Source organism: Lupinus angustifolius, unplaced genomic scaffold, assembly GCF_001865875.1.
Source record: "Lupinus angustifolius cultivar Tanjil unplaced genomic scaffold, LupAngTanjil_v1.0 Scaffold_90_4, whole genome shotgun sequence".
NCBI classification, from domain to species: Eukaryota; Viridiplantae; Streptophyta; class Magnoliopsida; order Fabales; family Fabaceae; genus Lupinus; species Lupinus angustifolius.
Window position 1 is genome coordinate 1 of NW_017724487.1, and position 14,038 is coordinate 14,038.

The window sequence follows — 14,038 nt, forward strand, 5'->3', positions numbered from 1 at the left end:
AAGGATTTTCATGATACTGCCTTCGAGCTCCTCCTACCAGCCTTGCACTTCCTAGCATATTCTTTTCGGGTTGCCAATTCCAGATCATGAGATGCTTTATAGTGTTCTCAACCCCTCCCAGAGCCACCACACCAATATCAGTACCAAACTTCCATACATCTTGTGCTTCGGACAACTGATCATCAAGATTAAGATTTATCTCCAAGTCTAAGCCTTCCCCAACCTCAATTGCATCCTGAATTACAACGGAATCAACATGGTTGGGCACAGATTTATTTAGAGAATTACTATGTGCTTTTGGATTGTTTCTTTTTTCCCTACACTCATCAACAATATCTTTCAAGAGAATGTCTTCACTATCGGAAACTTCATTAACTGAATTACACTTGGCCTTAGAACTCCCATCGTCTTCATTAGTCCGCTCCGAAATCATTGAAAAAGTCCCCCCCCCCCAATCGAATCAGCCACTTTACTGGCAGAATTCGTGGGAAAATGTTTTTCAGTTGCAGGAATAAAATCACAGGTTTCTAAAGCCTCTTGACCAATAGAAACACGGTTTGGTTCCAAAGCCACCTGGTCCAAGACTGGGCCCTACATACCATCTGAATCTTTTTCCAATAATTGCAAATTCGAGTTGGGCTCCTCCTCCCTAAAGGAGTCACGGTTTGAGAGGGAGAAATGAATTGAAATTTATTGAATAGAATTTGCCTCATTAAAATCCTTCAATCTAGCTTTAAATGAGTTAACTGTGTGCAATAACTCCCCTTGAAAAGGGGTACACAGTTTTCCCATACACATTAGTTGTTGGTCCCACACGGCTCCTCCAATATCTCTCATTAACATATTTTTTGAATTGCCTCCCATCCGTCCAGATTTACCCCCCCCCCCAGGACAAATGGGTCTAAATTCCTCGATCACCTTAATAGCAACGATTTCATCATTGATTCTAATGTTCACCACCGCATCAACTATATCCAGGGACGGGATGGACACTAACAAACGAGCCACGTCCATTCTTCTCTTGTTGATAGCATTTGGGTCAGTTTTGATAAATTTTCCAAAACAACCTACTATCTGACAAAACAGGCTCTGCTCCCAAGCATGTAATAGAACCCCATAGGCACGAATCTAGATTAATATGTCTCCAACAACATCTTCTTTGGTCCATTTGTGAAGCCAAATGAACCATCTATTAAACCATTCAGACTCACCTTTTAATATTTCTTCGACTTCACCATCCTGATCAGCGTTAAGGAGGACCTTACTCCCCCTGATTAAAGTAACTTTGATAGAGAAAAAACCTTATGAGAATAGTTTTTATGGAATGAGACAATATCCTCAGCATCCACCAGTTCACTAACAAACAAATTTTCCAACCAAGACAGATTTTCCCCCAAATGTTGATAATCTAAATTAATCACCTTCAACTTTTTACTGATCCTCCAAAATTCTGGCATCTCAGTCTGTATTCCCAACTTGTTTCCTTTTATCTTCCTTGACAATTTCAGCATATGACTTGCCATCTCTAACACTGCCCATAGGCTTCCGAGAAACATCTGCACTACCATCTCTAACCCATGCGTCGCCTGCTATTGCACCCATTGCTCTGTCAAACCTCGGAAGGTTAACTCAAAGCTTTTGTCTGCCAATCCACAGGTTGTCAAGAGTGGCTTCCAATTTTGCTTCATTAAGAATATTTAGAAATCTGACAAATCTGAATCTCCTTCCAGCTTTGTTCCATTTCCAAGGAATAAACACCTCTATAACCCTCCCCTCTCTAAGAAAAAGGTTCCAAAGTTCCTTTTTTCCAACTTCCTCAGGGAAATTTGAGAAGTACAAAGTTATTGATGAATTGTTGCTAATTGGATATCTCTTATGAAATGGAGAAGAGTTGTGGGACCATCCTGCCCATCTCCCCTCCCTGGCCACCTTTTCTCTAGCAACCTCCCTATCTCTTACTCTCCCTCTTGCTCACCCTCTCTCTCTCCCTCTCATATTTTTTCGTTTGAAGGGGTTATAGGACAACAAAAATACCTTGGCAAGAGCCCAATGATCAAAATTAAATTGAATATTTTTCTTATAGATAAATTATTCAATGATTGAGATCTTCTACTCAATTTCTTACAAATCATTCATCAATGAGTTGGCTCATTTTGGATATTAAGTACAACTTCTAATTTTTATAAATTCTTACTTTGTCTTCTAATTATGACATTTAAAAATTGAATTTAGCTAGTACTACTTAAATGATCATAAGCAATAAAATGTTGGTTCAGTAGTATAAGGTTTCACCAGATCTCAAAGTATCGAATTAGAACAAAGGTGAAAAGTTCAATTCTTGTGAGTGACACTTGTTAGGAGGGTCAGTCACACACCAGAAGATATTACTTCTTTACCCATAGGATAGAAGATACCTTGGTTTTACCAAAAAAGTTAAATTATCATATGTTTTCTTATAAAAAAAAATAAGGATGAACCAAACCCATTTAAAGCCACCACCATATTTAAAGTGAACCAAATTGACATTATAATTTTGTTTGTGATCAAAGTAAGACAATCTAGCCAAACTCATTTTTTGTCAAATTTATGTAATTTACCAATCCTAGTGAATAACACTAACAACTACCACAGTTAATATAACACTTTTGTCCATGCTCTAGTATCTGTGGTCTGAAATTGGAACTTTAATTTATTGGCTTAGAAGAAACTTCCTGCATTTTGAGTAAATGAAATCATATAAAGGGTTATAATGTCAATGGCTATAGTTGTTAGCTATCCCCCACCTCATAAAAATTCATTCAACATGCTTAAGCATAAAAGAACATTGAGACAAGGGAGTACCATCATCAGATTTTGTAATTGTACCTAAGATGTTTTATGAAAGATACAGCTAAAATCATTCATATAGTCTCTTGCAAAATCTGTAACTAATCTATAATTAAAATATTCTGCTTTGGATTAAGCATATACCCTACTATTTACTCATTGTAATCATATTTCTTTATCTAAATATATTTAATATAAGTTTTAATTAATATTGGAATATTTTTTTTATTTATTTATTTGATCTGGTATTAGACTATTATTATTAGGGTCACAAAATAAGTAAAAATTGCTTAGTATTAAATAGAAGTATGACAACTGAAAAGAAATAGCAAACATTATTTTCTCATGTACAATAATGATATGAAGAAATCATGGAAATGAATTTTAATCATAACAATAAAGAAAAAATTTATACACATAGCAATTAACAACTCTAATATTATATTTAAGAAAACTTGTTACCTCTCATCTACGTTTGGTTTCATTTTTACTTCTTTTATATTTAATTATCTTCTATAGTTAAGATGTTGTATTAAGAGAAAAATCTCATTTCTAATGTCTAATTGTCACGTTATCCATGATGGTGCTAAATAAATTTCAAAGTTAAGAATCGCTAATAGGTCAAGTCCGAAACGTGTTTAATTGATAAAGTTATTTGTAATAAGAAGAGCATTAGAACATTGTCGGTTACTTTTGTATTCAATATAGTGGAAAATCAATGATTTAATTTTGATTAAATATGGTTCCACTCAAATGGTGAAGTGAACTTGGCCAACTTTATTAAAAAGAAACACTATCTTATTACTCTAATTAAGCTAAGTATAATGACTAATCAAACTTTTTTGTAAGAGAAAACAATAGTGATGTCTAAGGAGCTATATTATATTATCCAATATTAATAGTTAAAGGGTATCCAATTATTACCATCCAGAAGTTACAAATGACTTGTTTCATGACTACGTGTCGAATACAAGGCATATTGGGCCCTTAGTCCTGAACTAACTTTTGAGTCAATGACTGAAGACCAGGTTCTTGAGTCGAAACAATTTTACTATTTGGGTCAAACATGAAAGTCCAAATAATCAATTAAAAATTTGTTTTTTATACTTAATTTGTGGGAATATTTGAAGAGAAAAAAATATAGGCACAGACATGAATACATTTTATACATTATTATTTATTACTGTATTATCCACCATTCATGTTTAATCATCATGGACTTTTAAAAAAATAATACAAATAAATAATAAATGGTTGATTATATATATATATATATACCAGCAATACATAGATATTTTAAACTCATATTTCAAACTTATTATTATAAGAAGTTGGACATTGTAAAATATAAGAGTGGAGGAAAAACTATATATTCGGCTCAATTTTCTTGTTATATTTTGCATCAAGTAAAAACACAATATGCCCCTTTGGGCCGAAGGTATTGGATTGAATTATTAAGATATATTTGTGTATTCGGTAAACTAGCCCCTCAATGTTTCTAGAGACACAGGCACCTAATTAACAATGTATTAGTTTACTATTTCACAATTTAAGGGAAAATGTTGATAACTTATATGGATCTTGTTGATAACAATTGATATGTGGGTAACTTTTCGTTTTAAAATACTTTAAATTCTCAACCTATGTCATCATCACTCTTTAGCTTCTGGCTTTAGGCTTGATGCATAGTCCTATTAAATCGAAACTGTTTATAATGCATTTATGAATTAAAATTATGAATTTATTCTTGATCAACCATTTGAATATGATTTGGACCATTGATCCAGGACAATTATATACTTTCACATGGAGAAACCAATTTCACATGTAAGCTTTACCAGCATAAGTCATGTTAGTTTTATGGGCCTTAATTTGTTGAGTGTCTCCTAACTGCTGACAATGCAGCCCAGTCAACTAGTGCACACAACCAGATAATCACAGCTCCAACAGGAAGAATAAACAGAGTTTATCAATTGCTGATGAAAGTGAAACTGACTCCATTTACTATTGCTTTATGCATAGATTGCTAGTATTTCATATTATAGAGATTTGACAATTTTAGGATGTTGTCGACTGTTTAGCACAACCTTCACATTTTATTCAGACTTCGCATATGTATAGCACCAAGCACACATAGGCAGGTTTTATAGATTGGCTAGTATGCTATGCAAAAAAGCAATGGTAAGTTTGTCACCCCAATTCTTTGGGCCAAGTTTTCATATACTGCTCAAGACAAGGTTGCTGTTTGTGTAGCATGCAGATCAAAAGTATATAAACTGCAGGCATTAGAAAGATGATATAATACACCTATAAGCGCATCCAGAGAACTAAGAGAAGAGGTCATTCAACAAAGAAGTCAAGAAAATTAACAACAGTGTTCAATTGGTCAAGAAAGACCAACAAAGAGAAGGAACACTAGGAATATACAGAGCAGAAATGCTATTCAGTGACTATGATAGTAACGAACAACCTAGAAGAGAAAATGTAGCTAAATATTAGGAGACACAATTGGACCTAGATAATCGCCTTCCAAACTGACCAATGCCTGAAATTCCCTCTCTGCCTCCATCCACTTTGTCCCGATCACCATAAAGCGAACCACAACATCTTTTCCAATCTTCGACATTTTCTCATTCATGAAGCATGGGTTTTCACCATGAACATAACGGTAGTCAGGCATCTTCATATTCGAGAGATAGACATTCTCAATTGGACCGCATCTCATGAAAACCCCATGCTTCAAAACCTTGTGGACAACACCCTCTAATATCTCACCCTTAAATATCTTGAAGGTGACAGCATTAAAAACAACAGGGAAGAGCACATCCCCAGTATGCAGTCTAACTTTTCCTTCCCCTACTTTCTCTAGTGTCATCACTGCAAGATAGTATCCCAAATCCTTGGTTGCCTTCTTCACCGCAAAGTCACCCAGAAGCCGGATCACGATTGCCCGTTGAAGCATCAAACTTTCAGGTTGCAAGTTTTCAGCAGAAATGATGACATTCCAGGGCAGCTGAACTTTGAGAAACATGATTATATTTGTTTCTTCTTCCTAGCTCCTGCAATAGCATAAAATAACATTAGAATGCTAGCACATTTATTTCCAACCCCATCTAATTGAAATGTACAAATATTCTTCAAATTCGATAAATGATAATAACTAAAGTGATGGATATCAAAATCAATTTTGCTCTTAGAAATCACTACTTTGCTAGGACATCATAGTGTTATGACATTACAAACCATTCCGATACACTATACGTGTAAGCTTTATAAGTTCATAGTTTTTCAAATAAAAAATGAATGTATTGTCGCTGTCCTACTTTCTCCTTGGTGAAAAGTACATGGCCCTCCTTGGGATTTTACTTCATTAGAGCATCACACTAGGCAACCCTCTTGTTTCAAAAGCTTTGGGGTAAGTCAGTGTAATTTCAAAATCTAAATCATCACTTCTTCAGTGGATGTGAGTGGAATAATAACATAAACTTGAAGCTGTTGATTTCATATTCTACTTAAAAGGTCGGCCCCGAGGGTAGATATAAGTAGTCTTACCCCACTAGTAGATAGGTTATTTCGAGGTTTTGCTCGAGACCTCTTGCTCAATAAGCAACAATCTTACAATTGGGCAGAGGGTAACCCTCTACATATTATATGAACAGTAAATACAAAACTTTTCCACTACATGCATTGTGAATTATAAACCTATCATACAAATATCATACAAATCAGAAACATAAAATCACTCAATGATCTACTTCACAAAGGAAGAAACATGCAACTAGAGAGTGTTCAAATATCCAAACGTTTCAAGTCAAGCAATCAATCAAGTATATCAATCATAGATTTGTTTGAGAGTTGAGTTTTGGACGGAAATGAAGGGAAATGGAAGGCTTTGAGTCATCTCACAAATGATATTTCATGATTCTGAAGTATTTTATTTCCCTTTCTTCTCCTTCAAAATCTAATTCGCAAACGGACCTATCGAAAAATACTATCAAGAAATTCTTAAATGTATCAACAACAAAACACAAATTTCAAATACTACCAAGAAATTCTTAAATGTATCAACACCAAACACAAGTTTCAGACACAAAGAATTGCAGAGAACAAAGAGATTAACAATATGGACAAATAAAAAGTCCCAAATTTAGAGACGCGCAAAAGAGATTGAGAGAAGCGCGTGAGTGTACCTGCGAGAGAGACTGAAGCTGTCAGAGAGAAGTGAGAAGAGTTGGTGAGTTTCAAGAAGCATTTTGTATTTATTTTAATTTATTATTAAATCGTTTGCACAATTTATTGGGCCTTAATTCAGTAGCCGGGTCACGCTCAACTAGCGTAACATTTTTGTAGGCCAACTTGGCCCGCATTTAAATAAATCTACAAAATGTCTTGTTTGTTAAAGTTTTTAGAGAAAAATATGATTTTTAACCCAAAATATATATTAGTGACCTATAGTTTTATAATTTAATTAATAATTATCAAATTATTAAAAAGAGTTGGGGTAAAAAAACAATACTATTGTAAACATTTACATATGGAAAATGTGTAGTAGTTTAACATCAATTAGTGTTTTCATATCATTTCTACTAGTCTTTGATTTCTTCCGAAAGTAGTGTAGATGATTATTCACGTGATTTTCACGTTTAATGAATAATCGACATATTAATAAAAATCCAGAAAGGAATTTAGGGAATTGATCTAATTCTATTTATGTTCCTTCCAATAAAAAGTGCATTTATGTACAATAATTTTATTGCAGTTGCTATAATTTAATGGTTTTCTTTGAATTGTTAGAATGCCAAATTTTATATAATTGAAGATTTTATATAATTGAAGACGATACAATTGTACACATATTTTGTACAATCAAACTTAAAATCTTGATAACTCCAAAATTTCAAGATAGTCAAATACTTGATTTTGGCAGCAACATATAATGCAACAGAAATGTTTACAGTTTTTTAATGGATTTCTCTATTTTCTGAATGGATTCCATTAACTCTTTCTGATAACTTGGCCTTAAAGGTGAGAGAACAATGTCATTCCAAAGAGAACCTGGTCCCATTGCAGAGTTGGGATCCTTGTAAAGGTCATAGATGGAATCAGCTTTAGGATTCAAACTGCTTATCATTTCCAAGCACTTGATATTTTCAGGGTCAACTAGTAGATTGTGATCACCATCTTTCCACCCTATGAGCTGCATTGCATTACAAAACAAGTTACCCTCTTGGCCTATTAGTGCTAGTGAATTGTAAGATTAAAATCAATCAATCTTTGCATAACAAGAGTGAGAGAAAATGTTGGTATTTATTTACCTTTGGTGAACCACCAGCAACATTTGTGCAATAGAGCCTGGCATTGTCAACAAGCTTGCAGTATCTTGGAAATGCATTAGCAAATCTTTTGTGAGATGTCAATTGTGAGTTCACTCTCACTGCCCTACCAGTCATAATAGATCTCCTGTCAATATAACAATGAGAATCGTCAACTATACCATAATCATGAATTCATTAGTATTTTAAATGTGAACTATGGACCGCATCACATGATGCAGCTACCACATCTCGGTTGCACAAGCAACCACAACAGGCCATAGTGCAGACTGCATTGGTTACAATTGGCTGCATTAGGTTCAATCGCCGCAACCGTGATTTAAATCCCTGCCATTACCAAAGTAGTAATTTAGTTACATCCATAAGCATATATACCTAATGCCTCTAACAACTGCAAGATAGCCATCACAAACTACACCAACTAGCTCGATTCGATAAGGCTTTCGACCATTTTTCTCTGGTTGAGGTTCTTCTTCGGCCTCATTCACTTGCTCCCAGTAGTTTTCAGTAATAGTTCCATCTTCAGCTACTTTGTACCCCACCCCCATTTTGTATTTAAATTTGTGAACATTTCTTGCCAATGCAATAGTCTGCTGCAAAAACGGTTCCCATGATAAGGTACCATCCACGATCACATCTCGCCCCGCATTTAGAGCTGTCACAAGCAGAGATGATGCAGCATCAGTGGAAGATTGATGCACCTGTTCAAATTTTGATAAAATTAATGTCATCATTAGTTGAAAATGGTTTACAAAGGGTTTAATTCCAATATGTCCCTCATTTTGTCTTAGTTAAACCACAAAAGGAACATTATATATATGAATAATTTTAAGTCTTAAATCATTTGGGGCATGCTTAATATAATATCAAAGTTCAATTTCTCTTCGATTATCATTAGCCAAAAGATATTCTTTAAATTTAATCATAAGTCAAAAATAACCATTGGCATGTTACGGCAAACTTGTGAATAACACAAATAACATACAGATATTTACATAGAGACATACCAGTTCAGCAGTTTGGAGCATATCATCATGGTGACCCCTAGATTTAAGGGCTCTATATATAACATCAGTCTCTTTAAAAGCATCTGCCTCAACGACCACAGCATTTGCAGCTGCTCCTGACCAAAATGATCTGCCAAAGCCATTCATATATATATATAAACAATCTACTTTAATGTGCAAACTAAGCTAGTATATAGACCCAGTATTTCTTAAACATTGGCAACAAGCTCATTGGCTTAGATGAAATAATTTATTTGTATAACTATGTAAAAATGTGAATGTAAATTAGGATTTTAAGATTATTTAGTAGAATTTATTAAAAAATGATAACAAAGAGAGTGACTAGTGATAACATTTCTCAAATAAGAACTGTGAGACCAATAAATTTAGACATTACAACTGTATATTCTTGATCCTTCAAATAAGATTTAATGTTTCATATTCATTATTGTCATTTCTCACAATAACAACTATTCTTACTTGAGTCATTTCCCCCTATGTTGTATCCATATATATTGCTTACATTTCTAATTTTGGATATTCATTCATATCATGTGTACTAATTGAGTTGAACATATATAATTGCACAAGAATAGTTTAAGATGAATATTATTACTCTTTAAGAATGTCTTTAAGAACAGTGCTCTTTCCAGCTCCCATGCCACCACCCATCAGTAGCAACACTGGACTCCTTTCACTGTGGGCTATGGGAACCATGACATCCGTACATTGCGAATCATACTTTATTGCTTTCATCTCTTCCACCAATGTAGAGAACACTCTTGCTACCTTCAGATTCTTGGTTACTATCTCAAACCTCTGTTTTCTGTACACTTAGCATATTCATATTTCAACTAAGTTAGTCTTAATCACCAGTTTTCAGTCTCACATTATCACATACAACAATAACATCAAAGAACAATAATAATTGTAATATTTAGAAAGGATTATACGTGTTGGTACAGTAGTATAAGGTTTTACTAGACCTTCAAGATGACCAAAAGGTCAAAAGTTCGATTCCTAAGAACTACACTTGTTGAGAGAGACAATCGGGTATTCCAAAAGGGTTAATTCCTTATACAAAAAAGGTGAAAAAATACCATTCATTTTACCAAAATAATTTACAAAAAGACTATGTGCATTCACAATGTAAATACTATTTTATACTACTTCCATATCATTCATTATTTATGTGTTGTGAAACATATGCAAGAAGCATATAAATGATGTAAGTATATACATTAAACTCTTTTAATATTAATTATAATAGCAACAAAAGAAAACTAAACAAATGTTAATAACTTCCTCAGTATATTTTTAATTCAACAACGTTATAACATTATTGGTTTGAAATTTTAACTTCAAAAATTAAATCTAATTACTTAATTAAAGAGGAAATTGAAAATTTTACCTTGTAGCTGCTAATACAATGTTCTTTAGCTTTATTTTCTGCTCAGCAGACTCAGTACTTAATACCTATAATTCAGACAATATAATCAGCTAGGAAGGTTAAAGTGGGTCAATAAATATAGTGAAATTTAGTATTGTGTAGTGTTATTTTTTTTTGAAATAAGGTTCGATTTATTCAAGTGTGAAGTCTCATATTGGATTGGATATGTGGGAAGAAGTGAAAGACTTTATAAGTAGGAAAGACCTATATAACTAATGCCTTCAGGATTTGGTTCAAGACGTTGTGTCTCACTTGTAGCTCTCTACTCTTCTCATGCCCGGTAACAATGGAACTCCCCGGTGGTTGAAAGCTCCTCAGTTGCAGTCTGGTCCAACAAGTGATATCTTAGAGCCGATGGTTCTACTGGGACACGATGGACTTAAGGGGAACAGGGAGGAGTGCAAAACTTTATAAGTAAGAAAGACTCATAGAATAATGCCTCGATAACAATTGAACTCCTTAGTAGTTGAAGACTCACCGGTCACAGTCTAGTCCAGGTATTAATGGAGACAATTCTATTTAAGTGGGAGTATTCACATTGTAGTGGGATTAATTTTTCTAATGAAAACTTATTCATACATAAAAATCAAACTCAAATTTTGGTTTATGTGGAATCAACCTGTATCTAGTGTTGGTCTAGTGGTGTAAGGCTCTGCTAGATTATTATGATGACCAAAATGATAATGATTTGATTCATGATAACAACACTTATTGAAAATTACATACCCCGAAAATAATTATTTCCTTACTAAAAAAAGTGCATAAATACCTATTATCAAAAAAACATGTATTGATTTAATTGTGAGAATTTGATCTCAAGATTATATTTATTAGAGGTTGAACATAATATTTTAATTACTTGAACATTTTATTTGTAATTAAACCAATTCTGAATTTAAAATTTTATATTTAAACAGAATAACAAAGAATGAGAAAAATAGAAGATTTGGCTTAAAACCCGACAGAATATAAGTAAATTCGTATAATTCAGTGAATATCACAACAAATTTACTCATACATATCTAAAAAGAAGAAGAAAATGTTGAAGAAAATTGTGAACATAGTGGGCCACTGCCATAATTCCACAGACAATTTGGATGAAAGGATAACGTTATACCTGACTAATAATAGCAGAAGCTTGGTTCCAGTGAAATGCAAAATAACTAAGGATGCATCTATCAAACTCTTCAATCAACTTCTTGTATAGAGAGTCTGGGTCATTTTCATTGGCAAAATATTCATAAATGCTTTCCTCACACCCTTTGTTTTTTCTCAAATATTCTTGGGCCAATCTGCATAACTCTGGAACCTCACTGGCATCTTCAATTCCCATTTGCCTAACTGCACAAAAATATCATACATATATAAATTAATTGATTAAAAAATAGCTTCGCACACCTTAAAACAGGTGAAAAACCCAAGTAAAGTTTTGGGTTTCAAACTGCAAATAATACCAAAGATTAAGTTACACTTCATCCTACGACTTTTCTAAGCACATGGATCGATAATGTTCCCATCAAAAGGGGATATCAATTATCTACCAAATTAATTATGTCTTACGTTTTATACTATCCACAAACGTTTTGCACCCTGGCTTCTTAAATCTTTCAAACAACTTTGACTTTTTTTCTATTTTTTTACATTTCTTCTTATATCCAAACATATTGAAAAGATTTATTCTTTTAGCAAGATGAACTATATTCAATTTGTTTCTTAGCCTTAAGCTAAAGATATTGGTAGTATTTAAAAGAGTAATAAAGAAAGCCTAAAAAAACTTACCAACATAATGGGAGAACTTTTCAATCTTTCCAACACGGCCAGATTCCTTTCTATAGATGTGGGGAATGATCTTTTGGTCTCCAGCTGCCACTGAATTCCGCCACCGGTAACGTGATGCGGCAGCGGCAGCAATTATTCCGGCAAAAGAGGCAGCCAAAACATGTCCTAAGCCGATGGCTTTACCAGTAAAACTATCTGCAAAACAGAACAGAAAATAATGTAATCTAACTATACATGTCATAAACATATATACTTATGTATGAAGTATATATGAACTAAAATAAACATATGATTATTATCATAGGCTGCAAATTAATGAAGTGAAAACAGAGGAGAAGGGATTGAACTTGCTTTGCTTAATTATTATTACCTTGCAGTGGCATCTTGTGAGTGAGGATCGAATATGGTTTCAGTTGTGAATGAAATTATATTGGACTATGGATCTGAAGTGGGGAATGAATAAATAAATAAAAACGTGGAATTTGATATATGGTATTAAACAAAGACATATTGACCATAGATAAGACAGTATTTACAAAAAACTGTATTGGGGGAACAATAAATATTTTCTGCTTTCTGCAAGTTGCGCTCTCACGATGTCATCAACTCATCATTTCATCATTCATGCCTTATGCATGAGATTGATCATTAAATGTGATACAGACCTTATACCAGGAGATACATTATTTTCATATATATGCATTGTCAGTTAAAAGATTTACATACAGTCAATATATTACATTTTTTTAAAGAGTCAATAATTGTTGAAAATGGGTAGTAAATGATGGACTGACAATATATAAAACTTTTTACATATATTTTTTTCTATTTTTTAATGAATTTAATTTTTTTATAAAATTAATGTCTGTAATTATTAAATTTAAAATGAACTGATTTATGTTTAGTTGTTTTATTTTAAAATCAAGTATGGTATGAACTGATTTATGTTTAGTTGTTTTATTTTAAAATCAAGTTTGGTATGAACTGATTTATGTTTAGTTGTTTTATTTAAAATCAAGTTTGGTAGTAAAGTTACTGTAAGACTTTCTATTATATACAAGCGCTATAATTTCTCACCTCTTTTAAACGTGATGCTATAGACCGTTAATAAAAAATAAGGAATATCCGTGTGTTATTAATATAAAAATTTATATATAATTAATATATTATTTATTATTTTTTTTTCTTCAATAATTAAAAATGCCAAACACGTTGGCATAGCTTCAATTCCGAACCACACTTACCTCTTCAAGTGATAATGGGTCTACATAAGAAACCAAACATACACATATACTTCTTCAACAACGAGTCTAGAATAAACACGGCATTAATGTATCACACAGTTATTGCATTTAATGTATCGTTAATTTTGATTAATTAGTAAAATATTTAATAATTAATTTTTTAACTATATATGATTATATATTTTCTTGAATCAGACATAATAGATGATACATGAAATATCATAAATTATAGGACAATACTTTTGTTTAAATATACTGAAAATCTGTATATTTAACGTGTTTATAAAATTAAAGTATAATACAATTGTTGTTAAAAATAAGTATATTTTTACTGAAATTTTTATAATGTAAATTAAAATAAATTTAAAATTGTCTCTATTTTTCTTACACGTGAAATCA

At 32.7% G+C, this 14,038-nt stretch overlaps 2 protein-coding genes across 4 annotated transcripts; both read right to left on the reverse strand.

Annotated features, from left to right (window-relative positions):
- Window positions 1–5,103: 5,103 nt before the first annotated feature.
- LOC109339695 (DNA-directed RNA polymerase V subunit 7-like) lies at window positions 5,104–7,085 on the reverse strand. Of its 2 annotated transcripts, none has more exons than XM_019577185.1 (2): window positions 7,017–7,085; window positions 5,104–5,885 (listed from the first exon to the last, which is right to left on the reverse strand). In XM_019577185.1, exon 2 carries the CDS (start codon window positions 5,855–5,857, stop codon window positions 5,315–5,317), a length of 543 nt encoding a protein of 180 aa, XP_019432730.1. In that variant the 5' UTR covers window positions 5,858–5,885; window positions 7,017–7,085; the 3' UTR covers window positions 5,104–5,314. The 2 variants fall into 2 exon arrangements, with proteins under 2 accessions (XP_019432730.1, XP_019432731.1); XM_019577186.1 differs by lacking the exon at window positions 7,017–7,085 and adding an exon at window positions 6,872–6,963.
- Window positions 7,086–7,677: 592 nt separating this feature from the next.
- On the reverse strand, window positions 7,678–12,899 carry LOC109339699. Of its 2 annotated transcripts, XM_019577189.1 has the most exons (9): window positions 12,766–12,899; window positions 12,396–12,590; window positions 11,734–11,957; window positions 10,578–10,642; window positions 9,783–9,992; window positions 9,167–9,296; window positions 8,535–8,860; window positions 8,142–8,286; window positions 7,678–8,023 (listed from the first exon to the last, which is right to left on the reverse strand). In XM_019577189.1, the coding sequence occupies exons 1-9, from the start codon at window positions 12,776–12,778 to the stop codon at window positions 7,778–7,780; spliced, it is 1,554 nt and encodes a 517-aa protein (XP_019432734.1). In that variant the 5' UTR covers window positions 12,779–12,899; the 3' UTR covers window positions 7,678–7,777. The 2 variants fall into 2 exon arrangements, with proteins under 2 accessions (XP_019432734.1, XP_019432735.1); XM_019577190.1 differs by lacking the exon at window positions 9,783–9,992.
- Window positions 12,900–14,038: the final 1,139 nt, after the last annotated feature.